Genomic DNA, 27,846 nt, shown 5'->3' on the forward strand with positions numbered 1-27,846 from the left:
TGTAAATGGTGCTTGATTTGAGCATATTGTTCTCCCGATTCAACTTATTCACTGGAGAAAGCAACATTATGGAAAGAGAGATTGTATTTTTGTCTAAAAGAATCTTAATTGTGGATTTGTTTAGTACAAACAGGCAGATTTTTCTTCAGAAGATGTTAATTGATAGATTTGAGTTGTGTGTATTACTTGTGGATTATTGTGGTGTTTTTATCAACTATTTGGACTCTCAGTCTGACGGCACCCATTCATCGCAGAGGGTCCGTTAGTGAGCTAGTGATTTAATTAGCTTCTGAAAATCTGTTTTGATGAGGAAACAAACTCATCTACATCATGGATCACCTGAGGGTGTTTTCAGCAAATTTTCATTTCTTTACATTTTATTTTAAATTCATACCGACAATCAAGCTGCTCTCGGATATAGTATTTCAGTACTTCAAAGAAGAAGTGGAAGATGTTCTCGCCCATGCATACTGCAATCCTGATATTACGAAATAAGTAGCCAGCTTTAACTTTTAAGAGTAATGCAAGTAAACTAGTTTCTTGGTGTACTTTACATCCACTGATCCATTAACAAAGTGTAATTTCTGAATCGGACAGTTCTTGCAAGCCTGAATATATCATCCAGAGCGATTCATTTGGTGAGGAACAACCAGGACTGGAGTCTAAAAATACATTTCAGTGATATTTTACATCATTAAAATGTATTCCCAGTGTCAGCAGTGCATCTTATTTCTATTATCAGCTTTAATTCACATATCCGAGCATTGGAAAGAGTAATGCAAGTAAGCTGTTATTTCACAAATAGAGAAGTCAGCACTCAGCAGGTATGTGTTTGTTATTTGATAAATGCTTATTTATGTTTAAAGATCATTAAGAATCAGTGTTTTTTTTTGTTATGCATGATATTTTCAGTGTTAGGTTGAAGATACTTTTTGAAAAATCATCTATAACATTGATGTCTCTATGCACTAAAACAGTACTGAAGGAGTCATTTCTATTCATTCATTATTTCCCACAATTTGAACTCGGTTTATTATTAAACAATTTCATATAAAACATTAACTCCATCAAATATGTCCAAACTGGTAGTTTGTCCTTCATTTTTTTCTTTCACAAACAGCCCAGTTACAGTAATTGGCATAAAGCATCCCTTTTGGAAGAAGATAAACATTTCAGACTTACACTCCTTAATCATAAACCCCAAAGAGAAAGTAAAAAAACAGTAAAAAGACCAATCATCAAATTAAAATAAAACATCCATCACAGTATGTTTTTTTGCATTAAAAAAAGACATTATGAAACGGTTGAAAGGCATAAATTATTCGGCATTCAATTTAAAATTATCAAACTGTGCGTATTCATAAGAGAGAGTTCCTAGTGCAGTCCAGCCATTCTTGGGTTCATGAACAACAGCGTTCTTCCACAGCGGATAGCCATTCAGCATCCCCGAGGCCAAATATCCCTGCAGACCAAAACATGCCCATTTAAAACCAAAGACAACTGAGAGTTAAAAAGATGCCATTTAATGTATGTGTTACCTTGACTCTAAGGGTTAAGGTATACCATATACCTTCCCTCGTTCCTGACAGTCCTTCAGCAAGAACTCTGTGTCCACCTTTAACATGAAAAAAGATTTGTCATAATAGTTCATTGAGGTATGTACTAAAAGACTGGAATCAGATAGAAAAGAACATCCCATATCCCTGTAAATCCCCAGCCCACAACTATCACACGGTCCAAAAGCAGGTCCAATCTAATAGCTGGCGAGTAGTTTCAAAGCAGCAAAACAAACTCCATCCTGGCCAGGTTTAGTTTGAACGTACAAAGCAACTTATTTTATAACTAAAATGCCTGACTACTGTAAAATTGACACGGTCCTGGTGGGCATGCAGAGTTTAGCTCCAACTCCAATGAAACACACCTGAACTAGCTAATAAAGCTCTTACTAGGTGTACTTGAAACTTCCATGCAGTAGTGCTGGACCCGGGCCCTCAAGGATCAGGTTTGGGGACCCCTGATCTAGTTTATGTCTGATATTTTGGTTTTAACCTCTAAAGTATACAAATTTGGCATACATTTCGTTTATAATGGTATGTGACCCTGGATCAGAAAACTTCTTAATTGTACATTTTTCAAAAATTAGATGTATACGTAATCTGACAACTGAATAAATTAGCCTCTATTAGGATCCGACAACATTTGAGTTTCAACTATTTGAAAATCTGGAATCTGAGGGTGCAAAAAATCGAAATACTGAGAAAATCGCCTTTGAAGATGTCCAAACAAATTCTTAGCAATGCATATTACTAATAAAAAATAAAGTTTTGAGATATTTACAGTAGGAAATTTACAAAATATCTTCATGGAACACAATCTTTACTTAATATCCTAATGATTTTTGGCATAAATGACAAAATCGATAATTTTGACCCATACAATGTTTTTTTTTTTGGCTATTGCAACAAATACACCCCAAGACTCAAGTTTTTGTGGTCCAGGGTCACATTTAATGAAACATGAACAAATTGTTTAAAAATATATATATAAAATGGTTACCTATATCATTTGTCACTTTGTAGGTTCCATTTGCATAAATCCAATAAAAGACCCCCTTCGCTTCTCTGACGGACTCTCCACCTTGATCAACCCGGGCCGCCAGGAACACGCCTCCAGTGACGGGGGTTTCGATTAGGACGTCACAGGACACACTGAGGTCGGTCCTAGTTTTTTACACGTGATTAATTGTGAGACAGAAAATAATTTACTGTAAGTATTGATTAAAACATCTCTTAAAATGTATGTTTTCCAATATATTGCTACCAGCTGTGGTCTCCTATGATGCTGATGGTCTGGTCGGCGTCTCTAGCCCAGGTGACCGGCCGTTCGGTGACCACCTGTCGTAAGGTAAAGGCATGCAAACCAGTGCCATTTCTGAAGTACTCAAACACACCGGTTTGATCAGCAAAATACGGGGCCTCAGAGAACGGAGGGTTATCTGAGAATGAGAAGAAATGCCCTTGTGAACATCATTCGAGTCAGTGCTTCCGATAGTTTCCGGTTGACACTAATATCCATTACCGATAGTGAAGTCATCAGAGTAATTTTTGGGAAATGGCTGGGACTTGGGGGGCTCTGGGTAGGCGCCTTTTTGTCCAGTGTTGACTGTTGTGATTGTGTAAACCTCATCGACATCTAGTTTTAAAGTGAACGAACCATTATAGACCTGTGTGGAGATGGGAAGGTTCCTTTACTGCCTATTCATTCCACAGTGTGTACAGACTAGAAATATGGAATATGAACTGATTGAAATATACTGTACCTTAATAGGACTGCCCCGCTGAAACAGTGTGGAATTTTTGGTCTCAAAATTCAATTTTGAGTACCACACTTGAAGGTCAGTGAGATGTGCCTGGAAAAGAGATAAATTCACAAGCAAGATAATATTAATCCTTAAGGTTAAGGAATAGCAAGTACAGAAAGAACTGCACTTACAAAAGAACCTTTGAGCTGAAATGTGGCTTTCTGAGGGGAGACGTCAAAGTGCGGCAGAGGAGGCCGAATGCATTGAGAGTGACTGTGTGTCTATAAAAAAAGGAAGGAAGGAGTGTTCATAGTCTGCAGAGATCAAAATCAATGATTCACTTAAACTTGTGACATTCACAAGACACCCACCATGGTTTGAATAACAACTGTGAGGTTCCCTTTACGGTCCGTTAAAGCAACATAACTTCCCCCGTGGGTGAGATTCCCTACAGTCTGCAGATAAAACCAGCCTGGCTGTGTAAACTGAGTAGTGTGTGCTACAAGAAAAAGAAATACAATTTATCAACGCCCATGAAATAACTAGCATTCATTCGCTCATTGGCTACAACAACCATTCTCATTCCAACATGCTACTGTAGCTTGACACGTGAGAACCAATGAGGTTTGTTCTCACATCAAGCGTGTGTGGCTGACGTTCCATTTAACATATTTAATGTGCTTGATGTACACAGTGTTCCAAATTATTTTGCAAGTGACACATCAATAGGATTTTAGTACGATAAAGAGTCCGGTTTTTGTTTGTGGTGTTTTTCACATCATTTCAGGTTACTGGTACCAATCTCAGACTTTGGTCAATAGTTTGCCAGGTCTTCTTAAGTAAATTTACCTTAAGTACCTTACTTAAAAGTTGTTGTTCCACATTATTAAGCAAGTAACAGTTTTCATGAAATATGGTGAGGAAGAAAGATCTTTCTGAAGATGAAAAGTATGAAACAATGCAATGTCTTGCAAAATGCTTCAAAATAATATTTTGCTAAAAGCAAATAGAAATTATTGAATCGTCAAAAGATTTGTGAGCGACTTACAGCACACAACAAGATCTTGGTCAGATGAAGATTATTTTAAGAAAAGTTTCTGTCAAACAAATGAACTGTATTGTAATGCCAGCTGTTAAAAAGCCACTGCTGAGCAGCAGACAGGTGTTTGAAGCCACTGGAGTCTCAAGATCCTCTCCATGCAGACTGGCAGTTGTGTGTAAAGAGAAACCTGCACAGTGACTGTAGAAACACATGAAGACTTGTTTTTAAATAGTTTTATTCACTTACTTCAGTACAACGGATGGTCAGAATAAATGGATTTGTAATAGTTGATGAATGGCCATCTTATTCCAACGATACTGCAACATCAGCAAGAGGCGGTGGGTGATGGTTGGGACGTAAGATGTAAGGTCATTTTAGGGCATCAAAATGACTTCTGCAAGATATGTGGAGTTCATAACTGACCATTTTCTGCTGTGGTATAAAATGAAGAATACTGTTCTCGGAAATAAAAGATTTTCATGCAGGATAACACACTAACACACATCTCATGCTGCATAAATACCGTGGTGCTAAACGGTTTCAAAATGTATTTCTACAGCCACTGTGCAGGTTTCTCTTTGTGAGCTTCTGTGCTCTAAGTCAGTCACAAATCTTTTGACAGTTCGATAATCTATATTTGCTTTTAGCAAAATATTGTTTGTTTTGATGCCTTTTGCAAGACATTGGATTTTTCATTCTATTCATCTTCAGAAAGATCTTTCTTCCTCACCATATTTCATGAGAACTGGGACTTGCTTAATAATGTGGAACAACCACTTTTAAGTAGGGTTTCCATTTACATAAGAAGACCTGGCAATATTGACCAAACCAGTCTGAGATTGATACCAGTAACCTGAAATGATGTGAAAAACACCACAAACTAAAATCGGACTCTGTACTGTACCGAAATCCTATTGATATGTCACTTGGATAATAATTTGGAACACTGTGTATGCATTGATGAATCTTTATTAGTGAATAAAACCCTAAATTTAATTTAACTCGAGAAGGCTAGTTGTATTAAACCGCTTAAATCATAAAGAATGGACTTTAAATGAAGGGAAAGAAATATCAATAAGATTCCTTGTTTCAATAATAACTTTTTCATTTGTGTTTTGAAGACAAAGTCAATCTGTTATCTGGAATGAAATGAGGGTGAGTAAATAGTGACAGAATATTCCTTTCAGGGTGAATTATTCCTTTAAAATGTATGAAGAAATTAATAAAAGTCTATTTCTGCTTAATTCATACTGTATATCTACTGTATATTATAATTGGAAAAGATGGCAAGAGGCAGTAATTTAGATGCCGAAAAATTGGTAATATACCTGGTAATTGGTACATCAAGAAAAATTTTACTTTTTGCCAAGCATGATCTTAACATAATCTGCAAACAGTAGGGCAATTCAGAAAAAAGAAAATATAAAATTGAAGTAGAAGCTTTGAAAGATGGACTGAAAAACTCGGTAGCCCCTTACTGCAGAACACAAGATCCAGGGGGAGCGGTTGGATCCATATCTACGGGTGGAGACTGGTGGATTTATAGGGGGAGCTCTGGGAGATGGGTGGGTTTAGGGATCTGGTGGTGGAGATGGGTAGGTTTATGTATATGAAAGGTGGGAGGATCTTGTGTTCTGCAGTGAGGACCATCTCCCAAAACTGGCCAGACTGTTAGGAACACGTTACCGGTCATCCATATTGGAGACTCCACTACATAATGTCCACTCCAGGGCTCATCAGCTGTCATCAGGCCATCTCCACCAAAGGACAGATTCTCATAGTAACTTGCTATCAAATTCCAGGATATAGTCCTAAAAGAAAGCAGTCCTACTATGAGCACATTAGCGTAAGGATGTATATTGCAGAGAAAGTGACAGGTGTCTGTAAACAGCTCACGAGGTCATTCTGCCGTTCACGTAGTTCTGGTTTAAGATACGAGCCCAGCATCCTGCGCCGATGTCATCATTGAAGGTGCTGTAATCTTCAGACGACCAAAGCTTCTTCTCCGTAAACAGAGCTTCTTTCACTGTTTTGGTGCCTGGGTAGTGGACACTGTAAAGACTTTAAACTCTTAACTATACTTTATTTCACACAGCGAATTGGTTAATTATATGGGTTTTTTAAGGGCAAAAGAAAGCAAATTGCTCACCCTATCACCTGAACAGCATCATTCAGATATGGATCGTCCAGCATGGCTGCTGCGATGGACCAGTCTCCATCTGCAGCAATGATGCCAACATTTGTATAACCAACTCTGTCCAAAGTTTCTCTCAGCACCTAGATAAAGGACAGATCTAATCTAGTTAGCTGTTTAAAATGAAGATTACAGAATTAACTAATTTACCTTAATGTATACTGGATCATATTTTCTTTCATTCCATATCTGAAAAAAAATGAAAAAGAGAAGTTCAAATAAAGTTTCCCTCTTAAACATCATAATTATTTGCACTATTAACTAGTGCATACATACTCCAATATAATCAATGTCAAGGTTATGATGTTGCTTTGCTCCAGAGATCCATGTAACAACATAGTCAGCAGTAACATTTGGAAAGAAGTAAGGCCATTGGGTGCCAACTCCAACCCATCCTGGAAATGCCCAGGGAAGACCTTCAAAATCAAAGCTTTGAATCAAGCCAAATATCTGTCATCATCTCTAGATTATTTCTGTCATTCAATATATAAATGGCAAATGGACTGTGGAACAAACCAATTACCAATCAGCTTGATGTCTGGATTTCTCTTCTTGGCTTCTTTCATAAGCCACCACTCATATCCACGGAAAAAATTGTGATCATCCTTACTGTGCATGTGAGAGGGTTCTGTGCCATCTGTTAAAAATTCAAGTAAATATCCTTTAGTAACCAGTAGCAACCCAAATTTTGTTCATACGTTGCATAGTTAATACATATTGTTTCTGGTAAATATAAATTGCTTAGACTGGTCACTTTAAAACTGGTCTAAAATGTTTTAAATTTAAATAGAATTCTTTTTTGTTTACATTATATTTGTTTGTATTTTTCTATTTTAATGTTTTATTTTACATTAATAACTCCCACACTGCTATACAAATGGAGAAAGACCTCACTGCAGAACCCGAGTTCCAGGGAGCGTGGATGTATCCGGATTCAACTCCTTCCACCCCTTCCACCTTACATATACTTAAACTTACCCATCTCCACTCCTGATCGCTAAACCCACCCATTTCCACACCTAAACCTACCAGTTTCCACCCCCGATTCCTAAACCCACCCATCTCCACCCATAAACCTACCTGTCTCTACTCCTGATCCCTAAACCCACCCATCTCCACCCATAAACCTACCTGTCTCTACCCCTGATCACTAAACCCACCCATCTCCACCCCTAAACCTATTCGTCTCTACCCCTTGATCCTTAAACCTACCTGTGTCCACCCCTGATCGCAAAAGCCCCCAACTGCACCTCTAAACCTACCCATCTCCAACCCCTGATCCCTAAAACCAACCCAATTCTACCCCTAAACCCACCCAACTCCACCCCTAAACCTTCCCGTCTTCACCCCGACCCCTAAACCCACCCAACTCCACCCCTAAACCTTCCCGTCTTCACCCCGATCCCTAAACCCACCCAACTCCACTCCTAAACCTTCCCGTCTTCACCCACGATCCCTAAACCTACCCAACTCCACCCCTAAACCTTCCCGTCTTCAGCCCAATCCCTAAACCCACCCAACTCCACCCCTAAACCTTCCCGTCTTCACCCCGACCCCTAAACCTTCCCGTCTTCACCCACGATCCCTAAACCCACCCAACTCCACCCCTAAACCTTCCCGTCTTCACCCCGATCCCTAAACCCACCCAACTCCACCCCTAACCCTACCAATCTCCACCCCCTATATGTGTATCCAACCACGCCCCCTGGATCTTGTGTTCTGCAGTGAGGGGTTGCTGTAAAAATGGGTTGACACTGCCAGTGATTCACTATGAAAGCACGCTGAAAGCTTTTTTGTTTTCTCTATGAGTTGGCAATCTCCTGGAACATGAGGATCAGCTATTGTTGGCAATGTTCCATATTTGCACAGAGCTCAACTTTATGCAAATGATTGGCTACTACCAATGGTCCACCACCGGATACATTAAGATAATGTGGCAAAGCAACTGGCAGACCGCCTACTAGAAGACCACATTTAGAGACTTGCGACCTCAAGTAATTTAATCAATGTCGGCATGAATATTAATATGGGGAAATAATTCATAGGTAAAGCAGAGGGTATTTTTTGTGAAAAAATAAAATTTATGAAACTCCTAACCCTAACCATACTGAACCTGCTTATCTGTAAAGAATCCTTGAAGTTCTGAGACAGAACACAGTTTTGAATGTTTATGCACATGTTGTTTTCCCATTTTTGGAATAATGTTTTCATTTTCTCTCCTGCTCCTGTTACAGGATGGGCTTCTTTTGTGAGTTTGCTTGGCTCAGCTAAACAATGGTGGAGTTTATGTAAAACGCCTTTGCCCACAATGCTATTTGCACTTCCTGTAAACAGACACTTCTAAAAAGTGTACACATAAATTTTTTTTCTTCACATTTTTAAGTAAAACAATGATTTTACAATTATTCATTATTATTTCATTTGAGGTTTTTGGGGAGTCACATCACATACAATTTTACAATCTGAATTAACCTTGCCTTTTCATTAAAAGGTAAAATAAATTAGACATTTCTTGGGATTGAAGAGGCCATCTTTACAATATCTCTTCCTGTGTCTTAAGATGTGTTTATCGCATGACTCACACCATGTGACTCTTGATTCCAGAAAATCATGTTTTTTAAATAACCAGTGAACAGGTTTTGTTAAACTATTGTTTTCTATGAAATACTACGTAATCTTTTCAGGCATATATTTATTTTGGTAAGGATTTCTTTGAATGAGATTTTTTTATTTTTTTTACTTTATCTGAATTAAATGTTATTAACTCAGAAACATCTTAGAAGGGTGTATTGAATGTATTAACTGCGTTTGAATGTATTAGTAAATATATGAATAGATGCAGACAATATAGACAGACGCAGAAAAGAAAGAGAAACAAACAAAGTCACTTCGCATTACCTGTGGTTTGAGAATCGCCTCCTATTTCTACTTTTAGGATGTGCAATGAAGCTCCGAAGTTGGGCTAAATAAAACCAAAGCCACATTATAACAACACATCCGCTTATTCAACGCATGTCCATAATTAAACGCCACACATCTTAAACTCATGTGACCCAATACCTTGAACAAGAAATCCAATATCTGACTCCGATACGGTTCTTCATAGTTGACGAGAAGTCTTGAAGTGGCCTGTGAACGCAAGCAAGTTAGTCACCACCAACCACCGACACAACTTTTGACAGTATGCAGTATACTTTAAAATTGAAGAAGTTAACATAACTTACTCCTCCTCCACTTAATCCACCTATTCCATCATATTCTCTCCCTAACCCAAACCGATCATCTATGACATAAAACTCAGCAGAGCACCCGAGCAAGCAGCAGATCGTGAACAGCAGATTGTGTGTTAGCATGTTCAGATGGGTGTTTGTATGAACGACTGATGATAAAGTTTGTCATGGGTATGTTTAGAATTTGCAGATAACGTTAACGTTACTTCCGCGTCATGTGCTCCGATTCAACTTCACGTGAAACACGTATTAATCTGTCACTATGATTAAATCCTCTCTTCTTTATACAAACATGCAAGGGGTAAAAAGTTATATCATTCATTCAAGAACTACGCATGCAAAAATGTACAAATATTACATTTCTATTACGTATTCACTGCATTTCTCTCATTCCTGCTAAAGATAACTTCCATCTTCGAATGAAAAACAGTACAAAACGTCACTATACAAATAGCGCCGTGATAGGTCAGTAAATACATAGCGCTCTGATTGGCCAAAGTGTCACCCTGAGACCGCCCCTAGTTACGCGACTCTTCAGGCCACTGAACGTATCGCACTTAAGTCGCACGTGATTGGTCACTGAACGCGTCGCTGTAACTGAACGCGCCGTGCTTATGTCGAATTTGATTGGCCACTGAACGCGTCGCGCTCATGAAGCGAATTGATTGGTTACTGAATTCGTCATTCTCGCATGCGGAAGTGAAAGTACTTGAAAGTACTTATTTTCTTCCTAAACTGGTGATTAACTCGTAATAACAGCATATTAAAAGACTTAAGGAACAGCACCGCCAATATGTCTGTCGGAAACCCGAAACAAACAATAATGAATCCAGTAAGATTTATTCTACTTACACTTTTTGGTAATGGGACAGTGCTCCTAGTCCATAGACTGACAAGTTTAATTAGGACTTCACCTGTTTCTCCGTTAATGCTTTATCTGTTTCGCAGAGATTAAAAGCGTAAGAAGTTATATCTTGTAGACCTGTAAGTCAGTGTGTCTCATGATTTTATTTTCTGCCCGTAGACGGTTCCTTATGCTGGTACCATCCTGGGAGGACTTCATCCTGGAGAGATGGTGCTCATCCAGGGCAGTGTTCCCACTGATGCAGACAGGTGAGCCATTAACACAATTGATTTGCTTTCATATTGGAATCATTATTTCCACCTTAAAATGTGACCGTGTTCCCCAGACAGGTAACATTGCTGTAACATCTGAGGTCAAGTCACCTTTTTTTTCTATAGCGCTTTAAACAATACAAGTTGAGTCAAACAAAGCACGGAGATAAACAGGAAAAGATCAGGATCAGTTATGGAAACAGACTGTAAGCAGCTTTAAAAGACAATAGTGTCATTATTTGGCTCAAGTCAACTCAGTGTTGGTTCAAGGAAGAGATCATGATCATGGGAAGCGGAAGAATTCATTTCAATAACGAGCCAGTTTCAGCCTTACATAAACATGCAGGAATCACTCAAGCAGGAAATATGATATCAATAGAATTAAAAGATGATAGAAGCACCAGACTTTCTTTATGGGCAATCTTGACCCTTAAAACACTATTGGCATATGCATTAGTAGTAATAAAAATAGTGTCTACTTACAGTGTTTTGCAGTACACATAAATGCATCACCAGAATTGTCTTTTCTTTTCTTTTTCTTTTTTTGGAACATGATGAAAACAACAAATTGATAATTTTTCTCAAAACTCAAATTATAAATTTCTTAAAAATGTTTTCTGTACATAATGTTTACCAACATTTAAACACTTTTATAATAAAGTTTTTCATTTGCCTAATTCATGTCTAACATTTTATGAATCTTAAATATAGACAATTAATTAATATTATGTTTATATTAATTAACTTTCCACTTTTTTATGATTTAAAGATATGTATTAAAATATGTATCATTATTATTATTATTATTAACAAACAAAGTTTTATTTTCTTCATACAATATATGTCTGATTTCTCATCTCCAGCATGATCATCTTTAGTAGTGTGGTCTCTCTGTGTGAAATGCTTGTTAAAATTGTTGGTCATGTTGAAAATTGCAAAACAACTGTGGGACAGTCAACATTTTGCGAAAAGTGAAAAAAAAAATCACACACAAGTACATAAAATAAGTTTATTTCCATCTTTGTTTAGATCATTCATGGATAAAGGACAAACAAACTGCCTTAAACCTTTAAAAGTAAAATTAGCAAAAATAAAAATGTATGAAGGCATGGTGAAAAATTGCAAGATGGTTAGCAATCACATAACAAAAACAATAAAGATGAAATGTGTTAGTGTAAGTTAAAGAAACACTGAAATATGTCCCTCATCCAGTCCAGACAATGCTAAACTGTAACGTGTGTTGTAGATTTCAGGTGGACCTGACCTGCGGGAGCAGCATGAAGCCTCGGGCAGACGTGGCCTTTCACTTTAACCCTCGCTTCAAGCGCTCTCCCTACATCACCTGTAACACACTGCAGAAGGAGCGCTGGGGCAAAGAGGAGACACACTACCTGATGCCCTTCAGACACGGAGCTGCCTTCGAGATCATCATACTCGTGCAGAAAGATCTGTTCAAGGTTAGAAACCACTTCTATCAGTCTGGCTCTTGTTTACTAGCATCCATCACCATTGTCAACTTTAATCTCATTCTCTTGCTTAAAATGATACAACATAAGTGACTTTATGTAAGCATGTTTTTGTTTTTTTTGTCAAAGGTGAAGTGTGTAATTTTTTGGATGTTGAAATCATTTCAGTTTAATATGCTGTAAGCATGCTGCAGTCAGGGGAGGAATCGAAGAAAACAAAACACTTCATTGTATAGAGATCCAAGCAGATATTTCATTTATGTTTTTTGTTTTTTTTTGCAGATGAAATAGATGCATTTGAAAAACTGCTGTTTTTGTACCTAATGCTTTTGTTCCTTGAATCATGTCTTGACCATTATTTTGTTTCCAAAATATGATGCACAATTGCGTTCTTGCATACGAAAACAAAACTGGTGTTGGAGCTTGGAGAAGAAAATCGGTTTCAGTGTTTTTGTGAGCTCTCAGGGGAACACAATACTTTTGTTAGAGAGCGTAAAAGGTTTGTGAGCCAGTGCAGTGTTTCTTGAGGATGTGTTGAAATATAATGTTTCCCATTAGCTTATATTTTGTCCATCAATTTGTCCCTGTAGGTACTAAAGATAAATAGATTTAGTTTAAAGAACAAAATGTTAGTGAGATCTGTGATGTCAGGAAGTCATTTCCCACTGTGTTTTTAATGCACATGCACATGAGTTTGTCTGAGTTTATCCATTAAATGCACACAAGAGCAAGTGCTCAGAAAAAAAGGTTTGCAAATCTGTTTCTTGATGCAGAAATTACACACTGACTTCAGTTGATCCTCCAAATTCCGATCATTTGATAAGATACTGCTTCTTGTTGTTATACGGTGTAAGATATAGATAGTTTTACTCCCTCCAGGTGGCGGTGAATGGTTCTCACCTGCTGGAGTACAGGCACAGGATCGAGCTCAAGAAGGTGGACACACTGGCCATATCAGGCAAGGTTCAGATTCAAGCCATTGGGTTTATTCCCAGTTCAGTGAGCAAGGTAACGGTTCATCTATTAAATGTTTCAAACAGGTTAAGAACGATACTGGATTTGCATTTAAATGTAAAAAGTAGCCTGAAAACTGAAACTTTAATGGAATGACAGATATATGTATAAATCATTTCAACAAAGGAAAGGTATGTGTAGAGATCAATTGTTTTACAGGTCAGAGGTTTACAGAACATGATCAGGGCTGTGTTTCTGAAGAGTTTAAGTACATTGTAGACCCATTAGAACCAATGGAGGTACAATCAACTGATGATGCTTTTGGGAAACACAGCCCAGTAATGATAGCGCCACCTGCTGGCAACAGGAAGATTGGAACATATACGTAATATACTTTGATATATTCCAATCATATTTATGACTTTAAATGCATATTTCTCACCGTTAACCTTTTTACTAACGCCACTCGCTGGCGGGGAGCCCGGGTGCGAGGGCCCGTTCATCGCTGCTTGCAGCTTTAATTTTTGTTAATATGCATTTTGTGAGACAAACGTGTTAATTTGATATTTTTTAGAGCTCCGAAACGCCTTCAAATGCAGTTGCAAGCAAAAGATCACAGCCTTATGTAAGTGACTATTCTGCGATAGCTTTTTCTATATTCAGTATATGCATACTATTATTGACTAGATGAAAAATACAGTACTGGTCAAAATGTTTACCATTCAGAATTATATATATATATATTGTTAGCAAACTGATGTTTATGTATATTTTGCAGTAAAATAGATAAAGCTGTTTAATTCTATCATTGCCTCCTCTTTCGTTTCCTAGTCAGTCACTTCGGAGTCAGGTGACATGGTGAGTACATGTTAGGCTGAACAATTTCCTAAAGGGCAAACATGGGTCAACTGTTTTCAAATGCGACACCAGTTTTCTTTTTTTGTGGCAGCATTACTTTAAACTGCAGATAATGCTGGATAACTCAATTACAGAATAAGTTCAATCAAATTGACGTGGGTGCCTCACAGTCTGGACCGAAACCAGGACATTGGCATTATTTGGTCACTTTGACCCATAAATCAGGTCTTTACAGCAAGCACCTCACTGATTAGAGACCTGTAGGTATAGACTACAAGAAGAAAGAGTGTATAGTGTAAGTACATAGTAGTATAAAGTAAGACCAAAATCCTGTCTTCACTTGCTCTCCCTGATTTATTTCTTCTGTGGAACATAAGAGAAGATATTTTAAGAATATATCTCAGTGTTTATTTTATCTATACATTGGAAGTCAATGGTAATCGAAACTATTGGTTTCCAACCTTCTTCTTTTGTGTTATGCAGAGGAAAGTCTTGTCTTGTACTACATTTCTTAGTAACGCGTTACTGTAATTTGATTATTTTTTTAGTAACAGAGTAGTTTAACGTGTTACACATATCATTTACGCAAAAGCCTGTGTTTGCTTTAGTTAAAATAACAGTGTTTTGTGAATGTTGATGCTTTAAAGCTGCAGTAGGTAACTTTTGTAAATATATATTTTTTACATATTTGTTAAACCTGTCATTATGTCCTGACAGTAGAATATGAGACAGATAATGTGTGAAAAAATCAAGCTCCTCTGGCTCCTCCCAGTCGTCCTATTGCCATTTGCAGAAATGCATTGCTCCCGGTAAGAAACAACCAATCAGAGCTGCGGTCCGTAACTTTGTTTGTGTTCAAAATGTAGAAAAATGAACATAATAAGCGAGTACACCATGAATCAATTTTCCAAACCGTGTTTTTGCTTGTCCTGAATCACTAGGGTGCACCTATAATAAGTGTTTATATTCTGACTATTTTAGATTGCTTCGGGGGTACCGCGGCGGAGTAAATCAGTACCTTTGTGATTCTTCATAGACATAAACAGAGAGAAGTAGTTCCGGCTACGATGTTCTTCCGCAAGACGCAAGCAGTTCTGTTTATTAACCGCTAGAGCGTCAAAAGTTCCCTACCGCAGCTTTAATAACAAATATTTATCAGGAGCATTTATGTTGTTGGGATTTCTTGGAGGCAGCCACAGAAAAAGTACAGTAACTAGTAATGTAACTAATTACTTTTGAAATAAAGTAATCTGATCAGTGGCTTAGTTACATCGTTTCTCTGGGTTTCTTCACTTATTATAAAATCCTTATCTGACAACTAACAAGCAGCTAACAATGCCCTGGGAGCCACCTTTAACACCCTAACAGCTGGCTCAGCAACACCGTGGCAATCATGCTGTATTGCGATGCATTCGGAGCACATTAATGCTGGAATACACCTCACAACTTTTGCACAGATTTTTGCCCCGATTTGCCATCTGGATGAGTCGATGTAAATTTTTGGCAGTTGGAGCTTGACAGATTTCACAGAAAATGACATTGTGTATGATTGGCTCAGACACAGCCTGTGATTCCATCCAGTTGGAGGATTTCAAGTATCTTTGAGATTTTGAGTCAATTTTTGAACAAACATTGTTTTCTTTTTCTTTTTTTTCATGCATCTCCTAGTAACAAGTTGCACTTTTTTTTTTTTTTCTTCAGGAATGATTTGAAAAGTCTGTTAGTGTGTGATCCTCAGTCATTTATTGTGTAATGCCCAGATTTTCCTTGTAACCATTTAAAAAGTCAGTAAGTGTCTGATGCCTAGTGGCTTCAAATCTGTCCCAATTAAAAAAGATGCGTAGTGTATACCAGCCTTAAATTACTGCATAGCAGTACCATAGCTGGGAATGATTACTGTGGTTGTTGTCTCTGTCGTGCAGAATTTGAAACCATTGTCAGATGGGTTTCTTTTTCATTCCAGAGTCTTCCATTTAAGAGCAAACTTGTGAAAGGATTGAGTCCAGGAGATTCGATTATGGTGAAGGGGCAGATCTCTGGTTCCCCAGAGAGGTATGAGAAGAAAACAACCATCGGGAATATTCTAGATATATAAAACACAATGCTTTTTGTCATTTTTAACCGTATTAATAATGTATTGATGTCTTCAGTATCTTCTTTTATCCCCCCAGTTTCGCTGTAAACCTGCGCATCAGTAACTCGGAGGATATTGCTTTTCACTTAAACACTCGTTTCAAAACCGCTTCCATCGTTAGAAACTCTTTCCTGTCTGGGTGTTGGGGGGATCAGGAGACCTCCGTCCACAGCTTTCCATTTTCACCCGGGCAATACTTTGAGGTACAGTTGTCACTAAATGAGAGCATTTGTTGAAATGTAAAGTCAACATGAAATCGTATTTCCTTAATTCCATTATTTGTAATGTAAAATAGTAATTAATTACAGTAATAGAAGTGTATGTTACAGCATTGTTATATGTACTTCGTATCATGTTTTTAAAACATCCAGTGGTTATTTTATTGGTGGATGTTTCCGTAATTTTTACTGATTCAAATTAGTAAGACCTGGTGTGGAGACCAGAATAACCATTTTAATTGGCAGCATTCAAATATTTTGATTAAAACTCAGCCTATGTCAATTAAGTGAAATGGCTTACAAATGCAGATTCATGTTGACTTTAGAGAACGATGGCTTGGTTTTAGTGCGTTTCTCTAAAGATTCAGGATTGGAGGACAAGATTGGGTGAAATATTTCATCAGTTCCTGCATGTGCATCTAATCCATTCTTGCAGTGTTCTCGAGCGGTATCTGCTGTGACCTCTGACCTCATGTTTTCCATGGCAGATGATCTTCCTGTGTGAGGCTCAGGAGTATAAAGTGGCAGTAAACGGGTTCCATCAGCTGAATTACAAGCACCGTGCGCAGGATCTGAGCTGTGTGGATGTGATCGAGATTGTGGGAGATCTAGAGCTTAAGGATGTGAAGATTTGGTGAGCAGCTCCAGCTTGATGACCATTCACAACGCGTTTCCTCCAACCAAGTATATTCAATCAACCCGAGACTCCTGCAGCTGCAAGCAAATCTGAACTATTTTAACTATTTTTCTGAACTTGTTAAACCTCAGTTTATTATAATATTGATAAGGTATGATCTGAATGGCATAGGTAGGCAGAAGTTACCCATGATGACTAACATTAACCCCATTTGCAGATTATTATTTGAGGAGATCTGGAGATGATTTGAACCTGAGCCTCCATGACTTCTTGTGTGGAACGAAAACTAAACATGGTTGCAATGGGTCAAAATTTGCTTCAGACCCTGGACATAACAGATGGGACGGACAAAAATACCATCTGGCAGGATGTTAATGGATGTGCAACAGTAATTGTGCTGTCTGTCTAGCCATTTGTTTTCCCAATCATCCCAAGCTAATTCCAGGCATTTGGAAAATTACATCTTGCAGCAGATTCAATTTGACACTTAGGGCAAAAACAGGGCTGAAAAACATACCCATCCATAAACCATCTCAACAATGATTATAATAACCTTAAAACAATTCAATGTCCTTTCTGCATGAGATGCAATGTTTACATCAGACAAGCAAATGACTTGCTAATGCAAGGCCTGCACCTTATAGGAATATCAAATCAATAATCACGTTCACCACTAATGATAAGCACTTTTTTCTTTGTTTATATTTATAGGTAGCGACAGAACTAAGCAACATTCCAGTAGACTTCTAGTTTTAAGAGTTATCTGGTTTAATTTGTGATATATATATATTATTTGTGTTTTGTTCCTCTGATGTCTGTTGATCAATGCATTAAAATGAGCAATATATAATTCACATTGTCTAATAATTATGGTTGGGTTTTGTGAGTTATTATCATATATACATTACATTGAAAGGTAACACAGTTTCCAAAAATACTTTAGTTGACATGAACTAAGAATAAGCAATAGTTCTTCAGGACTCGTTAAGCTTAATGTTAATTTCTAACATTTACTAATGCATTATTAAAATCAAAATCTCTGCATTAACATGAACTAACAGTGAACAACTATTATTATTAACTAACATTAAACTAAGATTAATAAATACTGTATTAAATGAATTGTTCATTTAGTACATTATCAATTAGAATAACTAAAACATTTATTATATCGTTTATTAATGAGTTTTAATGACACATGTAAACAAAGACAATCACAAAGAGTTTTTTTAAAAAGTTGTGAATTTATTAACATCCACAATAATCCACTTTTTTTTTTTTTCACCAGTAAACTGCTTTTTGGCACATAATCACATGACCATAATGTGTTGGCACCTGGTTTCAATTTGATGCAGTATATAACCAAAGCATAATTATCATAGATAATACCACTAATATCATCGACATAACCCCCAGAGAGAGAGATAAAGGCAGTGACGTCGCATGTTTCATATCTCATGTCAGACTTTGGGACAGATGGGTTTGTGAGCGTCTGAATCGTAGACTGTACAAACAGATGAACACTGAACTGATTCGCTGTCATCTCACCAGCTCAGCTAATACGACTGGAGGACCACAGATCAACACTGTTCTTATGAAATGATCCCATTTATTGACTGACTGACAGCTTAAAGAAACACTTCTCGAGCACAACAGTCAGCTTCCACAAGTAAAAATCCCATTTACTTTCTCCAAAGATTAATTGAATTTGAACCCCAGTAGCACATGAACCTTTTAAGAGGCTTCTGAACTTTAAGAGACGGTATGTGCTGCTGTAGAAACCATTAAGTCTGTGATTTCAAGGTCTTTTTTAAAAGATATTTTTAATAGCTGAATTCCCCTACACCATAATCTCAACTAGAACGAAACAACAAGAGGACTTGTTACTATGGAAACATAAATCACTGCAAAAGAGCTCAGCAATGACCGAGCACTGCAATGCAGCACTGTAAACGACACAGTCACAATATGTTGTAATATAAATAAAATGTTTTGTTTTATATTGAGCTGTAGTTTCTTATGTCATTCACAGTGCTTCACTGGATGAGCAGTTCATGTCTTATGTTGTTTTCTTCATATCTGAGTTTATGATGATTCATATTAGAGCTGGTTGGTTTGGTTTAGGGCTTTGATTTCTTTACTGGAGAACATTTATGAAATCTTTATGGAGAAATGAAATCCTTGGCCACTGTTGTGCTCTATAGAGCTGCTTTTAAGAAAGGTAATTGTGACTTTTTATCTTACAATTTTAGAATTGCGAGTTCATATCTCATAATTCTAATTTAGAATTCAGAATTATATCTGAAAATTCTACCTTATTTTAAGAATTGTTAGTTATAGACTTGCAATTGTGAGTTTACATCACACAATTTTGTTCCCCTAGAATTACAAGTTCATCTCTCAATAAAGTCCGACTTTATTTTGAAATAAATTTGGTCAGTTTGTATCTGACACTTCTAAAGGTTTTTTTTTTTTTTTTTTTTAGAATTGTGAGATTATCTCATAAATCTGACCTTTTTTTTTCATAATTCTGAATTTTTTCTAAGAATTGTTAGTTATAAACTTGCAATTCTGAGCTTACATCTCACAATTTAGATTTTTTTCTTCTAGAATTACTAGTTTAAATCTTACAATTCTAGGTTTTTTCCTCAGAATTCTGAGTTTGTATCTTGAATCTTGACTTTTGCAGTTGTGATTTGTATCTCACAAATCTGACCATTTTTCTCAGAATTCTGATTTAGTATTTCACAATTCTATATACTCTAATTCTATTTACTATACTCCATAGTTCAGGTTTTTCTCCATAGAATGGAGTTACAAACTTACAATTTTGAGTTTGTTTCTCACATTTCTGACCTTTTCTTTTTTTCTTTCACTGAATTCTGAGTTGACATCTTTACAGTTTTTTTCACCCGGCCTGACCCGACCACATGCACATGCAGAATTCTGAGGGGGGAAAAAGTCAGAATTGTGAGATCTATTCTCACAATTGCAAAACATAAACAAGCAATTCTGAGAAAAAAATCCAAATTGTGAGATACAAAGTCACAGTTGCAACAAAAAAGTCAGAATCAGTCGCAGTTACCTTTTTTAAATATTGTTAATCCGTAGTGGAAACAAGCTTCCATAAAAGAAAAAAAATATACAGCTTGGGTAATAACAGAGCTGGAAGACTAGCTTTGGTCCTCACTTGGTACTCCAGAAACTGTTCGGGGCGGCTGCCTCCATTACATCCAGGAGGACGCTGTTATGTGTGTGTAAAGTACCGTATGGCTTCTGGTCCAGTTCAGCAGAACGGCACTAAAAACAGCTCACACCGAGCTCAGCTTCACCAAACCCCGCACAGAGTCTTCATGGAGCGAGTCCTGGCTGGCGGGGTTGAAGACCTGCGCCGGGTGAACGTTGTGACCCAGGTGGGTGGCGCAGGGCAGGGCTGCAGGCGGGGAGGGCGTCTCCTCCGGACTGATGAAGTGTTGATGGTGTAGGTGATGGTGACAGTGGATCTCAGAGTCTCGCAGGGCCATCAGCTCTCCCCCGCAGCTGAGGCCAGGGATAGAGGAGGGCAGCGAGGCCTGAGAGGGGCCCAGAGTGGAGCACGGCCCACCCAGAGAGGTCTTGGCCTGGAGGGGCGCACCTCCGCCCAGAATGATGGGCTGACTGTGGAGCAGCGGGTTGGTGGCGGCCTGCAAAACGAATTTGGTGCTCTGAATGCACTGGTCTTGAGCACACTGGGTTGAAGGATGAAGGACAGAGAGAAAAGGGAAAGCCAGGAGGAAGTCAGACTCAACAAAGAATCAAATGTTACAGAAAAACACGTCACAGGGCTCCACACTGCTGAAGACTGTTGAGCTTGCTTGTGATTACAACAGTTTCACCTGGCGGTTGGTCACCAGCATATGTTGTGTTTTAGATGCTGGCATGGTCATGCCCATGTTGGCATCAGTGTTATTTAAAAACGTTCTAAGTGAAATGGGCATCTATGTACTAATGGCAATTGCATTTTGAATTCTTGTCAGAAATGTGTAAGGTTTTATGCTGTTTTGGAGCCCTGCAGTGTCTGTCGGTTAGAATGACAAAACAATTATTAGAAGGTTATGATTATAAAGATTAGAGAGTGTGTTGATCAAAAGAATTAAGAAAGACAGAAAAAGAAGTTAGGCGTTAATAATATCTGGGTAAATGTCACCAAACCTGTAAAGTACGTGTTGAGGACATATTTCACATTTCTTAATGGAAAAAGCCATTCTTGGACTATTGAGATGAATGTTTTTTCATTAAGAACCCCCAATTTCATATTGTAAAACTATGTTATTTAAATTGTTAGGCTGTGAAATATAACGTCTCGGTTACGTACGTAACCCTCGTTCCCTGATGGAGGGAACGGAGACGTTATGTCGACCGACAAATGGGGTCTCACTTGGGAGGCCAATCATCTCTGATTTTAAGAGAAAACGCCAATGAAATTGGCAAGTGGATTAACACACCTGAGCCACTCCCCGAGCCAGCGGGTATAAATAGGGCGACAGGTGCATCCACTCATTAGGTTTTACGCTGAGGAGCCGAGAACGTGTCCCGGCAACAGCGAATGGTTCAAGGTTGTGGCATGGGGACATAACGTCTCCGTTCCCTCCATCAGGGAACGAGGGTTACGTACGTAACCGAGACGTTCCCTATCTGTCGGTCACTACGAGTTATGTCGACCGACAAATGGGGTCCTATGGAAAACGCCATAACCTGAACCTCGTCACAACCCTGAGGCGCTGCAATTGTTGACAAGCCTTGGCGTGCCACAAAAGCTACGCTTAAGGTCGTAACCTTCCCAAAGCCCCAGCGCAAATTCACTGACCTTGGTAACAAAGGGGCCAAAGGGTGAGTACATCGCTGCTGGAGAAGGCCATGCTGCTGTTCCGCCCACATAAAGTAAATGGAAGGGATTTCAACCTTCAGTGAAAGATTGCTTCAAATCTTCCCTATTTGTTCTTTCAGCTGGCAAGACAATGGGGAAGCGAGCCTTTAGGAAAGGTCGCTACGGAGACCACATCCTACCCGTAGGGAGGTGACATGTGGATATACCGATATGGACTGACCCAGGGGGCAGTACTACATATGGAAAGGGTCTCTGAGGCAGGTCCTACCTTGGAGTAGGGATGGAACGGCTGCCAGAAGAGACTGACAGAGCGATCTGTCAAGGGAAGACACGGGTTTGCCAAGAGGGAAACCTTACCGTGGCAGAAAACACATATGGGATTACCCGTAGGGAACCCAGCCATATGGACACCTAGCCCAGTACAGGGGCTGACCGGCTCCGGGCATGCTAACGCCAGTACTGGGCCTGGCGACAGACTGCTCCGCCAAGTCTGACGCCGAGGGTGCTGGAGGATGCTCGACCAGGGTACGCCAACCGGGGAACTCTACTGGGAGAAGAAGGCGCTCACATCCCCGTGTTAGGGGGAATGGCGCAGCAAGCGAGACACCCAGCCAGCCCTTCCCGCCAATTACCTGTTACCCAACACACGGGAGGAAACTGGCTCTACACGGAGGTTGTAAAACCTCGCAAAGGTGTTAGGTGTCGCCCAGCCCGCAGCTCGACAAATGTCTGCCAGAGAGGCGCCGTGCGCCAACGCATAGGAGGAGGCCACACTCCGTGTGGAGTGGGCCCTCACCCCCAGGGGGCACGGCTCGCCTTGGGAATGGTAAGCCAAGGCGATGGCGTCCACTATCCAGTGGGCCAACCTCTGCTTAGAGACAGCCTTCCCCTTCTGCTGACCTCCAAAGCAGACCAGGAGCTGCTCAGAGCTTCTGAAGCTCTGGGTGCGGTCCACGTATATGCGCAGCGCTCTTACGGGACACAGCAACGACAAGGCTGGATCTGCCTCCTCCAGGGGCAGCGCTTGCAGGTTCACCACCTGGTCTCGAAAGGGGGTAGTGGGAACCTTGGGCACGTATCCAGGCCGGGGTCTCAGGACAACGTGAGAGTAGGCCGGCCCGAACACAAGGCACTCTTCACTTACCGAAAATGCTTGGAGGTCCCCGACCCTCTTGATGGAAGTGAGCGCGATCAGGAGCGCTGTCTTGAGAGACAGGAACTTTAGCTCGACTGAATCCAGCGGCTCAAAGGGACCCCTCTGAAGTCCTGCCAGGACAATAGAGAGGTCCCAGGAGGGAATCAGGGGTGTCCTAGGAGGATGTAACCTTCTGGCACCCCTCAGGAACCTAACGATCAGGTCATGCCTCCCCAGGGACCGGCCGTCCACTGCATCGTGATGGGCTGCAATGGCAGCCACATACACCTTCAGGGTGGAGGGTGACAGCCCACGCTCCAGCCTCTCTTGCAGGAAAGAAAGCACGACTCTGACCGGGCATCTCCGGGGGTCTTCTCGGTGAGAAGAACACCAATTCGTGAACAGACTCCACTTCAGAGCATAGGCCTGCCTCGTAGAAGGGGCTCTAGCCTGAGTGATAGTGTCTACCACTGCTGGGGGCAGATCACTTAGGTCTGCCGCGTCCCGTCTAGAAGCCACACGTGGAGGTTCCAGAGATCTGGACGCGGGTGCCAAATGGTGCCAAGCCCCTGAGAGAGAAGGTCTCTCCTCAGGGGGATGCGCCAGGGAGGGGCTGTCACGAGGAGCATGAGTTCCGAAAACCAGGTCCGGGTGGGCCAGTAAGGCGCAACCAACAGGACCTGTTCCTCGTCCTCCCTGACCTTGCACAGTGTCTGTGCGAGCAGGCTCACTGGGGGAAACGCATACTTGCGTAAAGCCCGAGGCCAGCTGTGTGCCAGTGCATCTGTGCCCAGGGGGGCCTGGGACAGGGAATAGTACAGATGGCAATGGGAGGACTCGGGGGAAGCAAACAGATCTACCTGAGCTTCCCCGAATCGACTCCAGATCAGCTGGACCGTCTGGGGATGGAGTCGCCATTCCCCGGGGAAAGTGAGCTGTCGTGAGAGCGCGTCGGCTGCACGATTGAGCTCCCCCGGGATGTGGACAGCGCGGAGCGACTTGAGCCACGTCTGACTCCAGAGGAGGAGATGGCGGGCGAGTTGAGACATGCGACGTGATCGTAGACCGCCCTGTCGGTTGATGTACGAAACAGCCGCAGTGTTGTCCGTGCGGACCAACACGTGCTTGTCCAGCACTAGCGGACGAAACCGTCGCAAAGCTAGATGCACTGCCAGCAACTCCAGACAGTTGATGTGCCAAAGCAGTCGAGGTCCTGTCCAGGACCCTGAAGCTGCCTGCCCGTTGCATGTCGCGCCCCAGCCCGAGTTGGAGGCATCTGTTGTGACAACAACGTGCCGGGACACTTGTTCTAAGGGCACGCCGGCCCGTAGAAAGGCAAGGTCCGACCAGGGACTGAATAGGCGGCGACACATCAGTGTGATGGTGACACGATGTGTACCGCGGCGCCATGCCCATCTCGGGACTCGGGAGTGTAACCAGTGCTGAAGTGGTCTCATATGAAGCAAACCGAGCGGCGTGACTGCGGCTGCGGATGCCATATGCCCCAGGAGCCTCTGAAAGTGTTTCAGTGGTACCACTGTCTTGCCTCTGAAGGAACTCAGGCAGTTCAGCACTGACTGGGCACGCTCGCTGGTGAGGCGTGCCGTCATACTCACCGAGTCTAACTCCATACCGAGATAAGAGATTCTCTGCACAGGGGAGAGCTTGCTCTTGTCCCGGTTGACCTGAAGCCCCAACTGACTGAGGTGCCGAAGCACGAAGTCCCTGTGATCGCACAACTCTTCTCGGGACCGGGCCATAATGAGCCAGTCGTCGAGATAGTTGAGGATCCTGATGCCCACTTCCCAGAGTGGGGCAAGGGCGCCCTCCGCGACCTTCGTGAAGACACGGGGGGACAGGGAGAGCCCGAAGGGGAGGACCTTGTACTGCCATGCCTGACCCTCGAAAGCAAAGCGCAGGAACGGTCTGTGACGGGGGAGGATAGAGACATGAAAGTACGCGTCTTTCAGGTCGATCGCTGCAAACCAGTCCTGGGGCTGGATGCATCTGATAATGCGTTTCTGCGTCAACATCCTGAACGGGAGCTTGTGTAGGGCCCGATTCAAGACTCGCAGATCCAGGATAGGTCGAAGGCCACCGCTCTTCTTGGGCACGATGAAGTAGGGGCTGTAAAACCCCGTCCTCATCTCGGCTGGAGGGACCGGCTCGATTGCATCCTTCGCCAGGAGGACAGCAATCTCCTCGCGCAAGACAGGGGCGTCCTGGACTGCCACCGAAGTCTCGAGCACGCCATTGAACTTGGGGGGTCGCCGGGCGAATTGAATCGCATAGCCGAGTCGAACCGTCCGGATGAGCCAGCGTGACGGGTTGGGCAGCGCAAGCCACGCTCCCAGATACCGTACAAGTGGCACCAAAGGGACAGTCGACGCACCCGCAGTGGTGCAGCGATGGGGAGTCGTGCTGGAAGGCCCAGAAGGCACTGCGTCCTGGGTCATCGCAACCACACTCCTCGTGTTCCCGGAGGAACTGGCCAGAGACGCGTGGAGAGGCATTGCGTCTCCGAACCGCGACCTCTTGGCCGCTGGCGAAAGGGGGCGTCGTGGGTGAGAGTGAGGAAGCTGTGCGTCGCTCATTGTCAAGCCACGAGCCTTGCAACTCGGAGGAAGGAGAATTTGCTCTTTTATTGAAAATGTGGGTACCACTGGCCGTCCGGCCAGTGGCGGAACAAAACAAAACAGAAACTGAAGATTCTCCGCCCGGCCCTCCTCCGGGGGAAGGAGTGGCGCTGTCTTCGCCATCTCCTGAAGAGCAGTTCTCCGCATCTCCGAGTTGCCCGTGTCAGGGCCGCTTGGTCGACTTCCTGGAGGACTTCGCAGCCGGGAGTGACACGGGGGGCGCCGCTCTCCTGCGCGGGGCTCGACGCGCCGGCCTCGAAGAACTCTCAGCACGGGGCGGAGCTGGCGTAGAGGACGCAGGGGGGCGCCCACGGCGACGAGCAGGCTGAGGCGCTACCCGCGACGGAACGGTGGCAGCCGGAGAGACACGTCGGGGCAGGATGTGCTGGATGGCCTCAGTCTGCTTCTGTACCGCCGAGAACTGCTGGGCAAAGTCCTCGACAGTGTCGCCGAACAGGCCTGCCTGGGAGATGGGGGCGTCGAGAAAGCGCACTTTGTCCATGTCCCTCATCTCAGCCAGGTTCAGCCAGAGATGCCGCTCCTGGACCACCAGCGTGGACATCGCCTTCCCGAGGGACCGCGCCGTGACCTTCGTTGCCCGTAAGGCGAAGTCGGTCGCCGTGCGCAGCTCCTGCATCAACCCCGGGTCGATACCACCCTCGTGCATGGTTTTGAGTGCCTTGGCTTGGTGTACCTGCAGGATAGCCATGGCATGCAGGGCAGAGGCAGCTTGGCCCGCAGCACTGTAAGCCTTGGCAGCGAGTGCGGCCGTCAGCTTACAGGCCTTGGACGGGAGGCGCGGACGATTCCTCCAAGTGGCGGCGTTTTGTGGGCACAAGTGCACCGCAACCGCCCTCTCCACCTGGGGAACCTCTACGTACCCCCTGGCTGCCCCGCCATCGAGGGTGGTGAGGATGGAAGAGGGAGAAGAACGGCTTCTGGCCGTGAAAGGGGCCGTCCACGACTTCATCACCTCTTCATGCACCTCCGGGAAGAAAGGCACCGGAGCAGAACGAGGTTGTGAGCCGCGTCCCGCGCCGAGAAACCAATCATCCAGCCGTGAGGGCTCGGGGCTGGGCGGTGTAGTCACCTCCAGTCCGATACTCACGGCTGCCCGGGCAAGCATGGCCGACAACTCCAAGTCCGATTCGGCAGTAGCGACAACACCCGAGGGGGGCAGCCCCGCCGAACCTTCATCCTCAGAGGTCGATAACCCATCCCCCGATGCAGCAATCGACATCTGGTCCTCGGGCGGCGCACCGAAAGACACGCTGGGACCGCTGTGAGACGGCCCAGCAGAATCAATCGGCAGCTGCACGGGACAGTCGCTGCGTGAGGAGTGAGAGGTCCGTGGGGCGTGGCCCGGCGGAGAAGCTCTCACTGTGATCCTCAGATCTCCCAGAGCGCCAGCCGGCGGCCCTCTGCTCGAGCCAGAGAGACCGGGACGGGTGGCGACAGAGGGGTCTGCTGCACTCCCCTTGAGGAGTGAGAGACGCGATCGCAGCGCTGCCATGTTCATACGCCCACAGTAGACGCATGAATCATCCACGAGCGCAGCCTCAGCGTGTTGGACGCCCAGACACTGCAGACAACGCTCGTGACCGTCAACCGAGGACAGGAAACGACCGCATCCAGAAGGACACGGACGAAACGGCATCTTGAAAAAGACGCGAATCGTCCGTGATTTGCTCTTTTAGAGAACTGTCTCTTTTAGCCGAAGCGCCCAGGGGAATCGCCGCTCGCAGGGACACCACTGTAACGCGCCGTCACACCGACCAGGAACAGCTCTACCAAAAACAAAGATGAATGGCTTTGTAGTGATCTTCTTCATCGACTACTCGGCTCCGAAGCAAAAATCTAATGAGTGGATGCACCTGTCGCCCTATTTATACCCGCTGGCTCGGGGAGTGGCTCAGGTGTGTTAATCCACTTGCCAATTTCATTGGCGTTTTCTCTTAAAATCAGAGATGATTGGCCTCCCAAGTGAGACCCCATTTGTCGGTCGACATAACTCGTAGTGACCGACAGATAGGGAACTAAATATTATTATTGTCAAAA

General features: G+C 42.6%; 3 protein-coding genes across 4 annotated transcripts in view; 1 reads left to right on the forward strand and 2 right to left on the reverse strand.

Moving 5' to 3' along the window:
* Nucleotides 1–883: 883 nt before the first annotated feature.
* galca (galactosylceramidase a) lies at nucleotides 884–10,205 on the reverse strand. Its single transcript, XM_026291564.1, has 17 exons — nucleotides 9,762–10,205; nucleotides 9,598–9,666; nucleotides 9,436–9,499; nucleotides 7,061–7,174; nucleotides 6,814–6,953; nucleotides 6,688–6,726; nucleotides 6,493–6,620; nucleotides 6,240–6,395; nucleotides 6,030–6,154; nucleotides 3,673–3,800; nucleotides 3,493–3,582; nucleotides 3,320–3,409; nucleotides 3,079–3,223; nucleotides 2,821–2,995; nucleotides 2,557–2,720; nucleotides 1,539–1,615; nucleotides 884–1,462 (listed from the first exon to the last, which is right to left on the reverse strand). The coding sequence occupies exons 1-17, from the start codon at nucleotides 9,888–9,890 to the stop codon at nucleotides 1,319–1,321; spliced, it is 1,977 nt and encodes a 658-aa protein (XP_026147349.1). The 5' UTR covers nucleotides 9,891–10,205; the 3' UTR covers nucleotides 884–1,318.
* A 230-nt stretch (nucleotides 10,206–10,435) lies between these two features.
* On the forward strand, nucleotides 10,436–18,003 carry LOC113121253 (galectin-8-like). Its single transcript, XM_026291567.1, has 9 exons — nucleotides 10,436–10,599; nucleotides 10,792–10,880; nucleotides 12,130–12,340; nucleotides 13,229–13,357; nucleotides 13,878–13,928; nucleotides 14,135–14,161; nucleotides 16,125–16,213; nucleotides 16,333–16,498; nucleotides 17,002–18,003. The coding sequence occupies exons 1-9, from the start codon at nucleotides 10,561–10,563 to the stop codon at nucleotides 17,149–17,151; spliced, it is 951 nt and encodes a 316-aa protein (XP_026147352.1). The 5' UTR covers nucleotides 10,436–10,560; the 3' UTR covers nucleotides 17,152–18,003.
* Nucleotides 18,004–19,598: 1,595 nt separating this feature from the next.
* LOC113121252 (probable palmitoyltransferase ZDHHC14) overlaps nucleotides 19,599–27,846 on the reverse strand; it is a 30,734-nt gene continuing 22,486 nt past the window's right edge. Inside the window, exon 9 of one of the 2 annotated variants that reach the window (XM_026291565.1) lies at nucleotides 19,599–20,878. In XM_026291565.1, the coding sequence (XP_026147350.1) occupies nucleotides 20,462–20,878 (417 nt within the window). In that variant the 3' untranslated portion in view covers nucleotides 19,599–20,461. The remainder of the gene's footprint in view (nucleotides 20,879–27,846) is intronic. The other variant, XM_026291566.1, reaches the window with a different exon arrangement.

The sequence above is a fragment of the Carassius auratus genome, chromosome 20 (genome assembly GCF_003368295.1).
Source record: "Carassius auratus strain Wakin chromosome 20, ASM336829v1, whole genome shotgun sequence".
In the NCBI taxonomy this organism is placed as follows: Eukaryota; Metazoa; Chordata; class Actinopteri; order Cypriniformes; family Cyprinidae; genus Carassius; species Carassius auratus.

Coding starts and splice junctions, on each gene's coding strand:
- galca (XM_026291564.1), bottom strand. CDS start 9,890: ATGCTAACACACAATCTGCTGTTCACGATCTGCTGCTTGCTCGGGTGC. Junction 6,621..6,687: donor ATGATCCAGTATACATTAAG/GTAAATTAGTTA, acceptor TCCTTTATCTAG/GTGCTGAGAGAAACTTTGGA. Junction 6,396..6,492: donor GATGCTGTTCAGGTGATAGG/GTGAGCAATTTG, acceptor AAGTCTTTACAG/TGTCCACTACCCAGGCACCA.
- LOC113121253 (XM_026291567.1), top strand. CDS start 10,561: ATGTCTGTCGGAAACCCGAAACAAACAATAATGAATCCA. Junction 10,600..10,791: donor AACAAACAATAATGAATCCA/GTAAGATTTATT, acceptor TTCTGCCCGTAG/ACGGTTCCTTATGCTGGTAC. Junction 16,499..17,001: donor CACCCGGGCAATACTTTGAG/GTACAGTTGTCA, acceptor TTTCCATGGCAG/ATGATCTTCCTGTGTGAGGC.